At 42.8% G+C, this 14026-nt stretch overlaps 1 protein-coding gene across 1 annotated transcript in view; it reads left to right on the top strand.

Moving 5' to 3' along the window:
* Window positions 1-14026, top strand: part of XPO5 (exportin 5) — a 49815-nt gene that overhangs the window by 22233 nt on the left and 13556 nt on the right. The window contains exons 15-20 of the mRNA XM_056852527.1: window positions 879-1034; window positions 1644-1685; window positions 8588-8677; window positions 9231-9430; window positions 10581-10680; window positions 11954-12135. Coding sequence (XP_056708505.1) covers window positions 879-1034; window positions 1644-1685; window positions 8588-8677; window positions 9231-9430; window positions 10581-10680; window positions 11954-12135 — 770 coding nt within the window. The remainder of the gene's footprint in view (window positions 1-878; window positions 1035-1643; window positions 1686-8587; window positions 8678-9230; window positions 9431-10580; window positions 10681-11953; window positions 12136-14026) is intronic.

Genomic DNA, 14026 nt, shown 5'->3' with positions numbered 1-14026 from the left:
TCGAGCATTATCAGTGTAGTGTGGAGATGGGCACTTTTGTAGCAGCGGCTACATCACAGAGAGAATGTGTGGCTAGGACTATACTTGCAGCAAATCCAGGCCTCTGTTGCCAAGCAACTACCCGAAGAATCAAAATAGAAATGCAGGGTGATGATGAACATGTTGGTCTAGGGACCAAAATGAGCTTGCAACAGTCCTTAAGCCACACAAAAGGAGCAAGAGCGGGGACATCGGTGTTTTCAAATGTGTCCACTACAGTGTTGTTGCTCTGGGACTGTATGTCTTGTACAGCCAGAGAAAGCAGTTCTCAACATGTGTTTCCCCCTTCTAGAAAGCTTTCAGATACAATGGGGCCAGACATTTTATGAGAACTTGCACAAAATCAGTTGCCAGATGGGAATTCTAACAGTCTGGCGAATCCAGGGACTCATCATAAATTGTGTTGGTGAAAGCTGAACAATACACTGAATGATTTAGTAGGTGACAGCAGCTGTGCTGATTCTGCTAATTGCTTTGTACTGCGCAGGTTGTTGCTAGAAGCTCTCCAGGAAAGGAAGCATCAACCTACAATGCAAAATGAACCTGAACATCCAGTAGGCTCAGACTTCCCCTGCCACAGCACTGACTTTTTAACTCCCCCCACCCAAGGCCTTAAAATACCTTGTCATAATCTGCCAGTTGTGCTTGTTTCAAGAGAATTTGGTACAGATATGGTGGCTGGAGAGGTTAAGATGACATTTCTGCAACTTATTAGGATTGTCAGATTTTAGCCAAGACTACAGAGTCAGACATTAGGCTTTGCATGGGGGAAGAAATTTTGGTATTCTGCAAAGCCACAATGGATTGACCATTGCTCATTTCCCTTTGTGTTGTTACAGGAGATCCCAGTGTCTGATGGCATAGAGCTGCTGCAGCTGGTTCTGCGTTTTGAAACGAAGGATCCGCTCATCTTGTCTTGCGTCCTGTCAAACGTCTCTGCACTCTTTCCGTTTGTCACTTACAGGCCAGAATACCTGCCGGAGGTTCTTTCCAAGGTAAGTTCTTCTGCTCTATCTCTGTGACAAAATAGGCTTTGAGACATAATACCCTGCAGTCATTACCAGTCCTAACTTTTTATAGAATAGCGCTAGGAAAGCTATGAATATTGTTGTGACTGGACCACCACGGTTGTTCAAGTAGATTACTGAACTGGTGAGATTTAACAGGTTGTGGATTAATCAAGGCAAGACACAAGATGGAAACTGTGCTAGATGGCTGGCTGGCTGGTTGGTTAACTTACGTATTTAGTGTATTGTATCCTATCCTTCAGGAAAATCAGCACTGCATATATCAGTCTCCCCTTCTCTATTTTATCCTCACTTCTAAAAAAAAAGGGGGGGGAGTAAAAATGGTGAAGCTGTCTGGCCAGGGAATCCGTGTAAGATGTGAATATTGTGTTGCTGTTGTTGCTGTTAAAGGGTACTTACCATCCAATGAAATCCTAGTCATCTTCTGAAGTCTGGTGTTTTATTGGAAATAGGAACAGTACCGCCTGATAAAGGAATTTTTTTGTGGACGTGTGCAGTTGTTCATAGTTCGACCAGTATTGACCAGTTGGGAAAGGATGGCTACTGATAAGTGATTTTATGTTCTTGTTTTCTTAGCTCTTTTCCTCCGTCACCTTTGAGGTTGTAGAAGAAAGCAAGGTAAGTCCATTTGAGTCATGTTGTACCGAAATATTCAGTGAGATTTCTTACAGCAGGGATGGGGAACCTCAGGCCCGGGGGCCGTATGCGGCCCCCGAGGACATTTTTTATGGCCCTCGGGATCTCCAGGGCCCTGCCATGGAGGCGGGGTGTAGGGCGGCCCTCCCCGAGGGTGTTCCTGGGGCCACGGCTTACAGGGGCGCTGCAGTGCCCTTTGGACCTCCTCTTGCCGACTGTCAGCTGTTGGTCAGCGAGAGGGGAGGGAGAGGGACGCTTCCCCCAAGGCTGCCCCCTACAGCCGCAGCATGCAGGAACGCTGCGGCACATTGTAAGCCCCTCTCGCTGCCTGTCGGCTGTTTAGCAGCAAAGGGGGGGGAAGAGGCCGGCGGCTCCTGGCGGCAGAGCATGCATGCGGGAGCCGATCGGGCTTCAGGGGGCCCTTTTATGGACTCTGGGGGGGGAGGGCACGGAGACTGGGGCCCAGTCACTTGGGGCTCCGTGCGCTGCAGGGTGTGTGTGTGTGGGCGGGGAAGGTGGGGAGGCTGGGGCCCAGTTGCGCGCGCCGGCGTGCGCGGATGTGTGTGTGTGGGGGGGAGGCTTTTCTCTCTTCCTCTTTTTCTGTCACTCTTTCTCCTTTCTCTCCCTCTCTTTCTCCCTCTTTTTCTGTCTCTGTCTCCCTCCGTCCTTTTCTTTCTTTCCCTTTGTCCCTTCCTTCCTTCCTTCTTCCCCCTCTCTCCATTTCTTTCTCCCTTTCTCTCTTTCTCCCTCCCTCCCTTTTCCTCTTTCTCTGTTTTCCTTCCTCCCTTGCCGATCGACTGCGGGCTGCGCCCCTCTGGCGCCTTGTTTGCTGGGGCCCACTGCTGGCTGCCCTTCCGCCTGGGAGGGGGAGCGGGGGTGCCCTGCAGGCCTTCTCTGTGTGGCCTCCCTTGGGGTTGCCAACCTCCAGGTGGTGGCTGGAGATCTTACAACCCTAGCCTCTCCCCCCCACTGGGAGATCTACACCTGGTATGGCCCCCGAATGATGTTATAAATGTGCAAATGGCCCTTGGCAGGAAAAAGGTTCCCCACCCCTGTCTTACAGGATCACACAGCAAGGCATAGATGATAACAGAATCTTAGTTATTTCCGTGATGCTAACAATGAGGTGGGGTCCTCAGTGGCAAGCTCTGTCAATGCTGCGGGAGCCAACAGTTTATGAAAACAGCGGAGTTGAGACTTTTTAGGCTAAAATTCAGCTTCACAAAAAGTTGCTTGAATCTGCTATAAGGAGAGTTTCTGCCCCTGTAAATCCGGGGATTTAGAAACTATTGAGCATGTCCTTCTATACTGTAATTTTTATACAATACCTCGCTCTAAGTTTATTGAGCCCCATATACTGAGAATGGGACCCGACAAGGAAAGAGAAAAGATCAAAAAGTTCCCACTTTTCAATAACCTCTTTATTACCTCTCAGGTCGCAAAATTGTGTACGGTAGCAATGAAAATACGTTGTCGTAGAGTATTCTCTTAGCCCAAATGGTAGAGGTAATCTGGTTGATATTTTAAGCGAATTAAGACTTGGACTGTAAATTGTTGTTTGTAATTTTATCTGGCTAAGGGCCGTAAATAAACAATCTGATCTAATACGCTGTACCCCTTGGGAGGTAAATTTCAATCCTAGCTGTATGTATCTTTCAGTTCATGCCTGCACATGGTACTGTGTATCGATATGGTTGACTCCTGCCCACCACTGAGTGGTGATGGAAGCAGTATCTCAGAGAAGTGCATTTGTCCTATATAAGAACATAAGAAAGGCCCTGCTGGATCAGACCAAGGCCCATCAAGTCCAGCAGTCTGTTCACACAGTGGCCAACCAGGTGCCTCTAGGAAGCCACTAACAAGACGAGTGCAGCAGCACCATCCTGCCTGTGTTCCACCGCACCCAAAATAATAGGCATGCTCCTCTGATACTAGAGAGAATAGGTATGCAGCATGACTAGTATCCATCCTGACTAACAGCCATGAACACCCCTCTCCTCCATGAATATGTCCACTCCCTTCTTAAAGCTCTCCAAGCTGGCAGCCATCACTACATCCTGGGGCAGGGAGTTCCACAATTTAACTATGCGTTGTGTAAAAATATACTTCCTTTTATCTGTTTTGAAGCTCTCACCCTCCAGCTTTAGCAGATGACCCCGTGTTCTAGTATTATGGGAGAGGGAGAAAAACTTCTCCCTGTCCACTCACTCCAAACCGTGCATAATTTTATAGACCTCTATCATGTCTCCCCTCAGCCGCCTTCTTTCCAAGCTAAACAGCCCTAAGCGTCTTAACCGCTCCCCATAGGACAGTTGCTCTAGTCCCCTAATCATTTTGGTTGCTCTTCTCTGCACCTTCTCAAGCTCTGTAATATCCTTTTTTAGGTGTGGTGACCAGAACTGTACACAGTATTCCAAGTGTGGTCTCACCATAGATTTGTACAAGGGCAGTATGATATCCTCAGTTTTATTCTCTATTCCTTGTCTAATTATGGCCAGCATGGAATATCCCTTTTTTACAGCAGCCGCACACTGGGTTGACATCTTCATTGAGCTATCCACTACCACCCCAAGATCCCTTTCTTGGTCTGTCGCTGCCAGCACAGATCCCATCAGTGTATATGTGAAGTTGGGATTTTTTGTCCCAATGTGCATCACCTTACACTTACTCACATTGAATCTCATTTGCCTTTTTTTTTTTTTTTATAAATTTTATTGGGTTTTATACTATAAATTTTCCATTGCAATAAACAACATCTATAACAATATAAAATTTCAATTCTGACTTAAAGTTGTTATAGTTCCATAACATATAATAAAAAAAAGAAATTGGAAAATCTTTGACTTCCCCTTCACCTCTATCTGCCTCTTAATAAAAAGTTCATCCCGTCGTAGTTAGTCTAATCTTAATAATCTATCAATACCATTTAAAAAAAAGAAAACCATAATCTGTTAGTAAATATAATTATACTTATTCATTATAAAAAAGACAAAAAAATCCTCTGGATCAGATTAGAAAATATTCTTCCATTCTCCCCAATTTTAACTCATATTCACAATAATGCATCCACGCCTCCCATTCCCCCAAAAACCGAGCCTCATTTTCTTCATTTAAAATAGCTGTGAGTTTTGCCATTTCTGCCACTTCAAACATTTTAACAATCCAGTCTTTTTTCTCGGGAATTTCAATCCCTTTCCATTTCGCTGCATAAAGCAGTCTCGCAGCTGTTGTGGCATAAATCAAAAAGGTTCTTTGTGTTGGCAAGTCGTCTGGAATCATACTCAATAACATCATTTCTGGTGTTTTGGGTATATTTTTTTGTAATATTAGTCTCAGTTCATTGTAGATCATGTCCCAAAAGTCTTTAGCTTTGTCACAGGTCCACCACATATGATAAAAGGAACCAATTTCTTTGTTACATTTCCAACAGATAGGGGACATTGTTTTGTAAATCTTTGCAATCTTCTTAGGTGTTAAGTACCATCTATACATCATTTTATAAATGTTTTCTCGCACTGACTGTGCTTTTATTCCTTTTAGGTCTGTAGACCATAGTCGTTCCCATTTATTTAAAGCAATGTCATGTCCCACATTTTGAGCCCAGTCAATCATAGTTGGTTTAATCGTGTCCTGCTCACAATATATTGTTAAAAGGAGATTATACATTTTAGAAATCAGTTTTGTGTTATTATCTAATAAATTTTTTTGAAAGGAAGACTTTTCTTTAGAAAATCCTTTTTTAACATCTTGTACAAAAACTGATTTAATTTGATAGTATTGGAGCCATTGTAAATCATCCTTAAGAAGTTGAAAGTCTTTTAGTGAGCATTGCTTTCCATCCCATTTAATTAAATCTTGATAGGTAATAAATTTGTCTGGTCTAAGTGGGCGCAATGTTAGCATTTCTTGAGGCGATATCCACATTGGTGTTTCTGGTTCCAAAATGTGTTTGTATCTCATCCAAATACGAAGTAAAGAGGACCTGATTATATGATTACGAAATGTTGCTTGTAACTTAATTTTATCATACCACAAATAGCCATGCCATCCGGTTAAATTATTATAACCTTCCAAGTCTAGCAAACGTGTATTTGACAAATTCATCCAGTCTTTTATCCATACTAAAGCTACCGCTTCAGCGTAAAGTTGAAAATTAGGTAGTGCTAAACCTCCTCTAGTTTTTAGATCCACCAAGTATTTGTAAGCAGTCCTTGGTTTTTTCCCTTGCCAGATGAAGTTTGAAATGTCTTTCCTCCAGGTATCAAAGTATTTAGTGTGTGATATTATTGGCAAATTTTGAAATAAGAAGAGCATCCTCGGTAAAACATTCATTTGAATCGTTGAAATACGTCCCATTAACGACAATTTTTTATTAGACCATATAATCATATCAGTTTTAATCTTACCCCATAACTTGAGGTAATTGTTGGTTATCAGATCTTTATTCTTTGCAGTAATCCAAATTCCCAGGTATTTAACTTTGTTGGCTTTCTCCCAACCGGTATATGATATAAATTCCTGTTGCTGTATTTCCGGTAAATTTTTAAATATTATCTTTGTTTTTTCTTGATTCACTTTGAAGCCTGATATTTTCCCAAAGTCGTCCAAAGTCTCCCGAAGTATATTCATTGACTGTGTTGGATTCTCCAAAATTAACAGGAGGTCATCCGCGAATGCTCTCAACTTAAATTCATGTTTTTTAATTCTTAACCCGCGGATGTCCTCCATACTTCTTAGTTTCACACATAACGGTTCCAACACCAGCAAGAATAAAAGTGGAGACAGGGGACATCCCTGTCTAGTCCCTTTCGTGATTTGGCAATTATCTGACATTGATTCATTAACCAAAATTTTAGCCTGTTGGGAGGTATAAATAGCCGATATACCTTTCTGAAAACGATCTCCAAAATTCAATTTATCCAAAATCTGTTTTAAAAAATTCCAAGAGACCATATCAAAGGCTTTTTCTGCATCCAAAAATACAAAAGCCGCAGTTTGTTGGATGTTCTGGTCATAATATTCCAATGAGTCTAGTAAAATTCTTACATTGTCTTTTATTTGCCTTCCTGGTATAAAACCTGCTTGGTCTTCGTGTATAAGATCCTTAATAAATTGTTTTATCCTACATGCCAAAACCGAAGCAAAAATTTTATAATCCACATTTAACAGCGATATAGGTCTATAATTGAATGTTTTTTCTGGATCCCTTCCTTCTTTGGGTATCAATGATATAAATGCATGTGACCAAGTCTCCGGGGATGTTCCCTCATCCAAAATTGCATTATAGAGTAGACCAAAAAAGCCAACTAGATTGTCACTAAATAATCTATAAAATAGTGCAGTAATTCCATCTGGTCCAGGTGTTTTATCCGTTTTTTGTCTCAGTATTGCTTCTTGTATTTCTTCCCTTGTAACTGGAGCTTCAATAATCTCATTTGCCATTTTAATGCCCATTCTTCCAGTATGCAGAGATCCTTCTGGAGCTCTTCACAGTCCGATTTTGTTTTAACCACCCTAAATGATTTGGTGTCATCTGCAAACTTGGCTACTTCACTGTTTAACCCCAACTCCAGGTCATTGATGAACAGGTTGAAAAGCACCGGTCCCAACACAGATCCCTGAGGCACCCCACTGCTCACATCCCGCCATTGTGAGAACTGACCATTGATTCCTACTCTCTGCTATATAAAGGTGTATGTGTACTCTACCATGTGTAACAAAAACAGATTTTACATTGGGTATAAAGCAGTGGTTCTCAAACTTTAGAGACCCAGGGACCACTATTTTGATTTAAATTCTTTTGCAGACCCCCCAAACCCTTTCTGTTTTCTCACCAGAGCCTGTCATTTGATAGCCCTCCTTCATAATGTCCAGCAACCTGTGCTTCAAGGAAGCCTCTGTCTTCCAGTGTTCTCAAAACAATGCAGGGAGAACGCCAATGGATACACTTTAAAATAAAGTTTTAAGTACAATGTTTGTATTGTCTGTACATGGTGTAGAAGGTTAGGTCGCAGACAGTAGCTGATTCTACAGGGAAACAAAACTCAAAAGGTCCTGGCCTAAGTTTTAATCCACCTTAACCTTTAATTGGGTGACTTTATATTTGAGACAGCAAGAAACTTCCTTATTGATTAGAAACTGCTAGAAAAAGATCAGCATCTCACAAATTCCAAATTTCCAGTGTTTAGTTGAAAGCTGTCATTGGCTGTTATTGTCTATGGATGTAGAATGGCAGCTGCCTAAGTCTGTGGTGAAATCCTTGGCATGAAAACTAGTTCAATTGTATGACATAAATAACTATGATTAGGACAACCTCCTTGGTTCCACTCAGTCAATTAGAGTTCCTGGGGCTGAGCTATTGAATCGTCATAATCAGAGCATTTTCTGGCTAGGGGATGATATGGAAGACAGTTGGCAGTGGCTGTATGAGTTCCTGCTCTTTAGAAGAGGGAGAAGTCCCATTCGATCCCCTGAGGTGGAGAGTCCAAGACCCATTACTAAATATCTGAGAGGGCTCTATTTTTGTATATCTTCCACTTTCCCCCCATCATTGGAGTGGATCTTCTTAAGAGCTCTACCACCATCTGTAGTCCAGGTGGCAATCAAGGCCTTCTAGGTAGAAGCCCCATATCCTTAGAACTCTTGCCAGGCAGGTTCCTTGTGTTGGTTCTCTGCTGTCTTTTCCAAGGAAGGTAACGATGGAACTGTGTTAAAGGTCCTTTTCATCATTTTAATTTGGTCTAACCGAGTATGTTATCTTTTTGTTTACTGCTTGAATGAACCGTCTTATGAGTATGACCTCTACAGGTAAAGGAAGCTCTGTTTTTTGGTTAAGCTTACAAAATAAAATGCTACCTTGAAGTTTTGTTGGTTTACTTTCCCAGGCCCCAAGAACCCGTGCAGTGAAAAACGTGAGAAGGCATGCCTGCTCTTCAATCATAAAGATGTGTCGGGATTACCCTCAACTTGTCCTGGTACTTAATTGAACTTGTATCCAAAGGGACAGCACTGTTCCAACATGGGCTGTTTCCGGGAGATCTGGGAGTTATTACCGCTTGTGGTTTAAAGCTCCCTGTGATCCGTGTGTTTGTTCCTTATCGCAGCGTTATAGCAAATCAAATTTAGATAATAGTTTTGTATGTGTGTGTTTGGATGTTATGAATGGCAACACCTGTCGCAGTTATCCACCTTGCACTGAGGCCAGATGTCTTAGGAAGGAGGTAGAAAGGAGGTGTGAAGAGAAGGCCTAAGATTCAGAGTGAGAGCTTGGGATTTAAAACAGGAGCTGATGACAGCTCTGCGATTTACGGTAGCTGCGGGAAACAGCATGCACATATCTGGGGAACTTAACTGGACCACATGAGTAACTTCCATACAGAAATGTCTGCTGCAGAAAACTCAGCTGTGACAATGCCTTAACAGAAGGCAGTTACTTCTCTCCAAATATTTTATGTGGGAATATGTGCAGGCAGTAAGTCTATTTTGGATTTTTTTCAGTTGACTTACCCTTGGATCTGTTTATTCCAGCCAAACTTTGACATGCTGTATAACCACGTGAAGCAGCTGTTATCCAATGAGCTGCTCCTGACTCAGATGGAGAAATGTGCTCTCATGGAAGCCCTAGTCCTTATCAGCAATCAGTTCAAGGATTATGAGCGACAGAAAGTGTTCTTGGAAGAGCTCATGTCTCCTGTTGCTACCCTTTGGCTGTCTGAGGATATGAAAAGGTGCAAGAACTTTGGCCATTCTTCCTCTAATTTTTTTTTTTTGCTGTCAAGTCACAGCTGACTTATGGTGACCCCGGAGGGTTTTCAAGGGAAAAGACATTCTGGGTGGGTTTGCCGGTTCCTGCCTCTATGTAGCAACCCTGGCATTCCTTCGTGGTCCCCCATCCAAATACTGACCTGGGCTGACCCTGCTTAGCAGCTGAGATCCCACAAGATAAGGCTAGCCTCGGCTATCCAGGTCAGGGCTCCTCTAATATAGCACAGAGCAAAAATTTACAGAGCTAGACTGGGCATTGGAGTAGGCGAGTCTTGTAACTGGTTGTGTTATGTTGTGCTTGTCCATGTACTCATAGGAAACCATTCTGCCAGTCATTGCAGACACCCTGTTAATATTGCAGTGTGGTATATCCTTTATCTTAAAAGAAACATGGCAAGTAAATACCGTATTTTTCCATATATAAGACAACCCTTTTTTCTTTAAAATTTAGCCTCAAAATTAGGGGGTCGTCTTATACACGGAAGCCTGTTGTTACCGCCATCACGGCTGTTGCCGCCATCACGGGCGGGACCAGCAGCTGACGGGCGGAAAAGAGAGCGAGCAGGGAAAGAGGCCGGTGGCCCTGGCCAGCCTGCATCCAAACAGGTTGCCGCCGGCCCTGCCTGTCAGTTGTCAGGCAGAGTGGGTGGCGACCAGTTTGAGCGCCAGCTGGCCAGGGCCACTGGCCTCTTTTCCCGCTCGCTCTCTTCTCTGCCCGTTAGCGAGCGGAAGAGTTCTGTTGCCCTGGCTGGCCAGCGTCCACCGTTCAAACCGGTCACTGCCGCCCCGCGCATCAGCTGTCGAGCTTGGTGGGTGGTGACCGGTTTGAAAGCCAGACGCCACCTGCCAGGAAGACTCTTTCGCCCTATAAGACACCCCCATGTATAAGACAACCCCCATTTTTCTTAATTTTGGGTAAAAAGATAGGGGTCGTCTTATACATGGGGACGACTTATAGACGGAAAAATACGGTACATATTAGTGTGAACTGATGATAGTCTATGACTGCCTTTCCCCCACAATAATTATTTGGGTTAGTGGAGATTCATTAATACTAAGAAGTAGACATTTGCCATTCTAACTCCCTTGTCTTATTTCCTCTCTATGGGTCAGAGTCTTGATGAATACTGAAGACTTTATCCGCTACATTGGTGCCGATAACAAAATAGTAGATCCGATCATGGAAGATCCCTGTGGTCTCAACCGTTCTAGAGTAAGTAGGAATTGTCTGACAGAAATCAGATTGTAACAAAGAGGGGACTGTCTCATATTATAGAGTTGAGTTGGGGGGTTTTATATGCCAACTTTCTCTACCACATAAGGGAGACTCGAACAGGCTAAAAATCACCTTCCCTTCCCCTCCCCACCCTGTGAGGTAGGTGGGGCGGAGAGAGCTCTAACAGAGCTGTATCTTGCCCAGGGTCACCTGGCTGGCTTCGTGTGTAGGAGTGGGGAAACAAATCCAGTTCACCAGATTAGCCTCTGGCGCTCATGTGGAGGAGTGGGGAATCAAACCCAGTTCTCCAGATCAGAGTCCACCGCTCCATGCGTGGATAGGTTTCACTATTAGTTTATTCAGCAAAGTATGTCCTGGGTCTCTTAAAAATGTTCTAAATGTGAATCTCATTCTCTGCTCACAGACAATCTGGAATATGCCAATTCTGTTGCACGGGGAGGGTTCACATTAGGTATTTGGCTGATTCTTCTTGCAAGGAGGCCACATAATCTATTTTGAATCCAGTCACATGAAAAAACCTATTTCTCTACATTGCTTTGACTGGACCATCAGCAAATGATTTTATGCAAGATTTGACATTGCCAGATTGTTTTTTATTTTGTTTTTTTACTAGGCCATTAAAAGCCTAAAAGTGGCAGATGGATTCAGTCAGATGTGTGCTACTTTAAAATGTCAGCGTAGTAATATGAAATCTTCCAGATTTCTCCCCCTACTGCCCAGTTTTCCTGGTACAATCCAGGCCTACCACACTGATGAATTGAGGACTTCGGTACCATTGCTTTTTGGAAAAGCACAATAATTCTGTAGGATTAGTAGTCTTTGGGAAACGAGGTTCTCAAAGAGCTGTAGGATAGGGCAGGCCAAGCGCATCAAGGGTGCTTTATTCCGATTTCTGCAATCCCAATCCTGTGACCCTGTTTATTAGATGTCCCATCCTGTTGACTGTATTTGACTTACCCTGTGTAAGCCACCTTGAGTCTCAGTGAGAAAGACCGATTATAAATAACGTAAATACAGATTTTCAGTCCAATTTTGGGAAATGGTTACACGTATTGTGAGAGGTTCATCGCACATGATCTTGCATGCATTCTTGAGCATTTTTTCCCTAATCAAAAGTGATCTCCATAGATGGAATAAAGTATTAAAGAAACCTGAAGAGTTATGCACTTCCAAGGAAAATGGCTCTTTCACCCTTTTGTTCAGTTTCTTCCTCACTTAGGATTCTCTTGATATCTTTGTTTCTGTATAGATAAGCTTTTGTGTCTACACCATTCTGGGAGTTGTAAAACGTGCACGTTGGCCCACTTCACTGGAGGAGGCAAAGGCTGGAGGATTTGTGGTTGGGAGCATGCCCAACGGCAATCCTATCTATCGTAACCCTTGCTCTGACCATGTCCTTAAACTTCTGGACAACTTGCTTGCTCTCATAAGGTGAGTCCAGGTCGCATGATTCCAGTTTTGTAGTGAAAATGCTGGGTACAGTGGTACTCAGAACAGCCAGTTCTCCCATTAAATTATCTGCTGAAGAACTTATGCATTACATCGAAGGAGATGAGAGAAAATTCTCTAAGTTCTGCTGCCTTTTGGAACTGGAGAGATTTGGTGTAGCTTAACAATTAGAGTGTTGGACCAGGATCAGGTTCACATGGGTTGAAATTCCCACTCAGCCATGAACCTCCTTGAGCAATGTTAGGCTAATCGTTTGTACCCAATCTGCCAACTTAGTTGTTGTTGTTAAGATGAAATGGGAGTGGGGGAAATGAGTACTCTCAGACAGGAAGCTAGACCAGATGAACATATGGTCTGAGCTAGAATGATTGTACATAAGAACATTGGTCACAAGAAATACATAGATCATTTAGCTGTGATACAGATGCAAGACAATGCACATTCTTTATTTAATGAAGATTATGATAGCCCTTTGAGTATTTACATGGTATTTGAAACACTGCGATGATAAAGGCTTCCACACTTTTAGGTTGTGATGATAAAGGCTTCCACCCTTTTAGGTTAGCAGCTCCCATACGTGAACTAAGTCTGCCTTTTCTTTTGTTAAAAACTATCCATATTGGAGCTTGAGGTGGTCTCTGTGCTAGTTTAACACAATGACCATATAGCACTCAACTTCATCTGCATTGTCACTTGAATGCTCCTGGTCTTTGTCAAAAGCATTCTGGGTACGGAGTTACAGCTCCAGGCTTGATGTTTATGCATTGCTCCTTACTTAAATCTTGGGTACTTTCTATAAAAAAGCAATGAGTACTTTTTAAAATAAACAAATATTGTGACACCACTCATGACAGTCACAACCTACAGTAAATTGTTTGCCTTCTCTCTATAAGAGTCTGTAGCCTGTTCTTCACATGTAGTAGATGAAGATGGGAATGTGCAAGTAGACCTTTGAGAAGATAATATGAGCTGTATGTAACACATCAGGCTGCCAGCGAGAAATCACATTTTGTTGCATGGGGGGGGGGAAATCCTTGCATGTAAAAAGCTAGAACAACACAGAACGAGCTGGGTTAGGACCTTTCCCCCAGATGTGCTATTTTTTAACATAATGATGTAAGATACTGTATCCCGTGCAGTCTGAAATGGCACAGTTCCCACATTGTTTATATTTCACTTTCCTGTCTAAAAACACTGACTTTGACTGATGCCTCTTTCCATTGTACCTTGCCTGAGTGTGTATCGTGAGTATATAGTGCCGTCTTATACTAAATCAGACCATGATTTCTGCTTGGCTTCTATATTGTTTACTAGGACTGGGTTCTCAAAGTAGAGAAAGGGCTTTCCTGAAACCAGATAACTGAGATCTCTTAACTCGAGATGCCAGGAAGTGAATCTGGGAGCTTCTACATGCAAAGCACATGATCTATGACTGGTCAAGGCCTCCTTCCCTTTCACAGTGAATTCACCAAGTGTTGTTCAACTAATACTTCCGTTAAATGCACAATACCAGCATTTGTTAGTGCCAAAGAACTAGATTGTGAGAACACTAAAAGTCCCTGGGTGGATGCAGATAGGGAGCGTTTGCACACAAAGCACTGCTATCCTGAATAATCACATCTGGAAGTTACATCAAGCTGCACTTGTTCTTCTCTGGGTTTCTTGCATGGTACCTTGTGCTCTGTAACAAATAAAGCTGTGGATACAGGTAACCGTCTGCATAAAGGTAAGTTGTGTGTGTGAAGCTGTTTTTTGCTAAGCCCTTGGGAAGATGACCAGTTAATTGTATATCGTTAACATGCAATGGCTTTAGATCAGTGCAGGCTTTTCAGTTTAGGAAATTCATTGCTACGTGGTAAACATTTGCTCTTGA

The sequence above is a fragment of the Euleptes europaea genome, chromosome 7, assembly GCF_029931775.1.
Source record: "Euleptes europaea isolate rEulEur1 chromosome 7, rEulEur1.hap1, whole genome shotgun sequence".
NCBI lineage: Eukaryota > Metazoa > Chordata > Lepidosauria > Squamata > Sphaerodactylidae > Euleptes > Euleptes europaea.
Note: the sequence above shows the minus strand (reverse complement) of the source record. Positions and strands in the feature narration are given on the sequence as shown.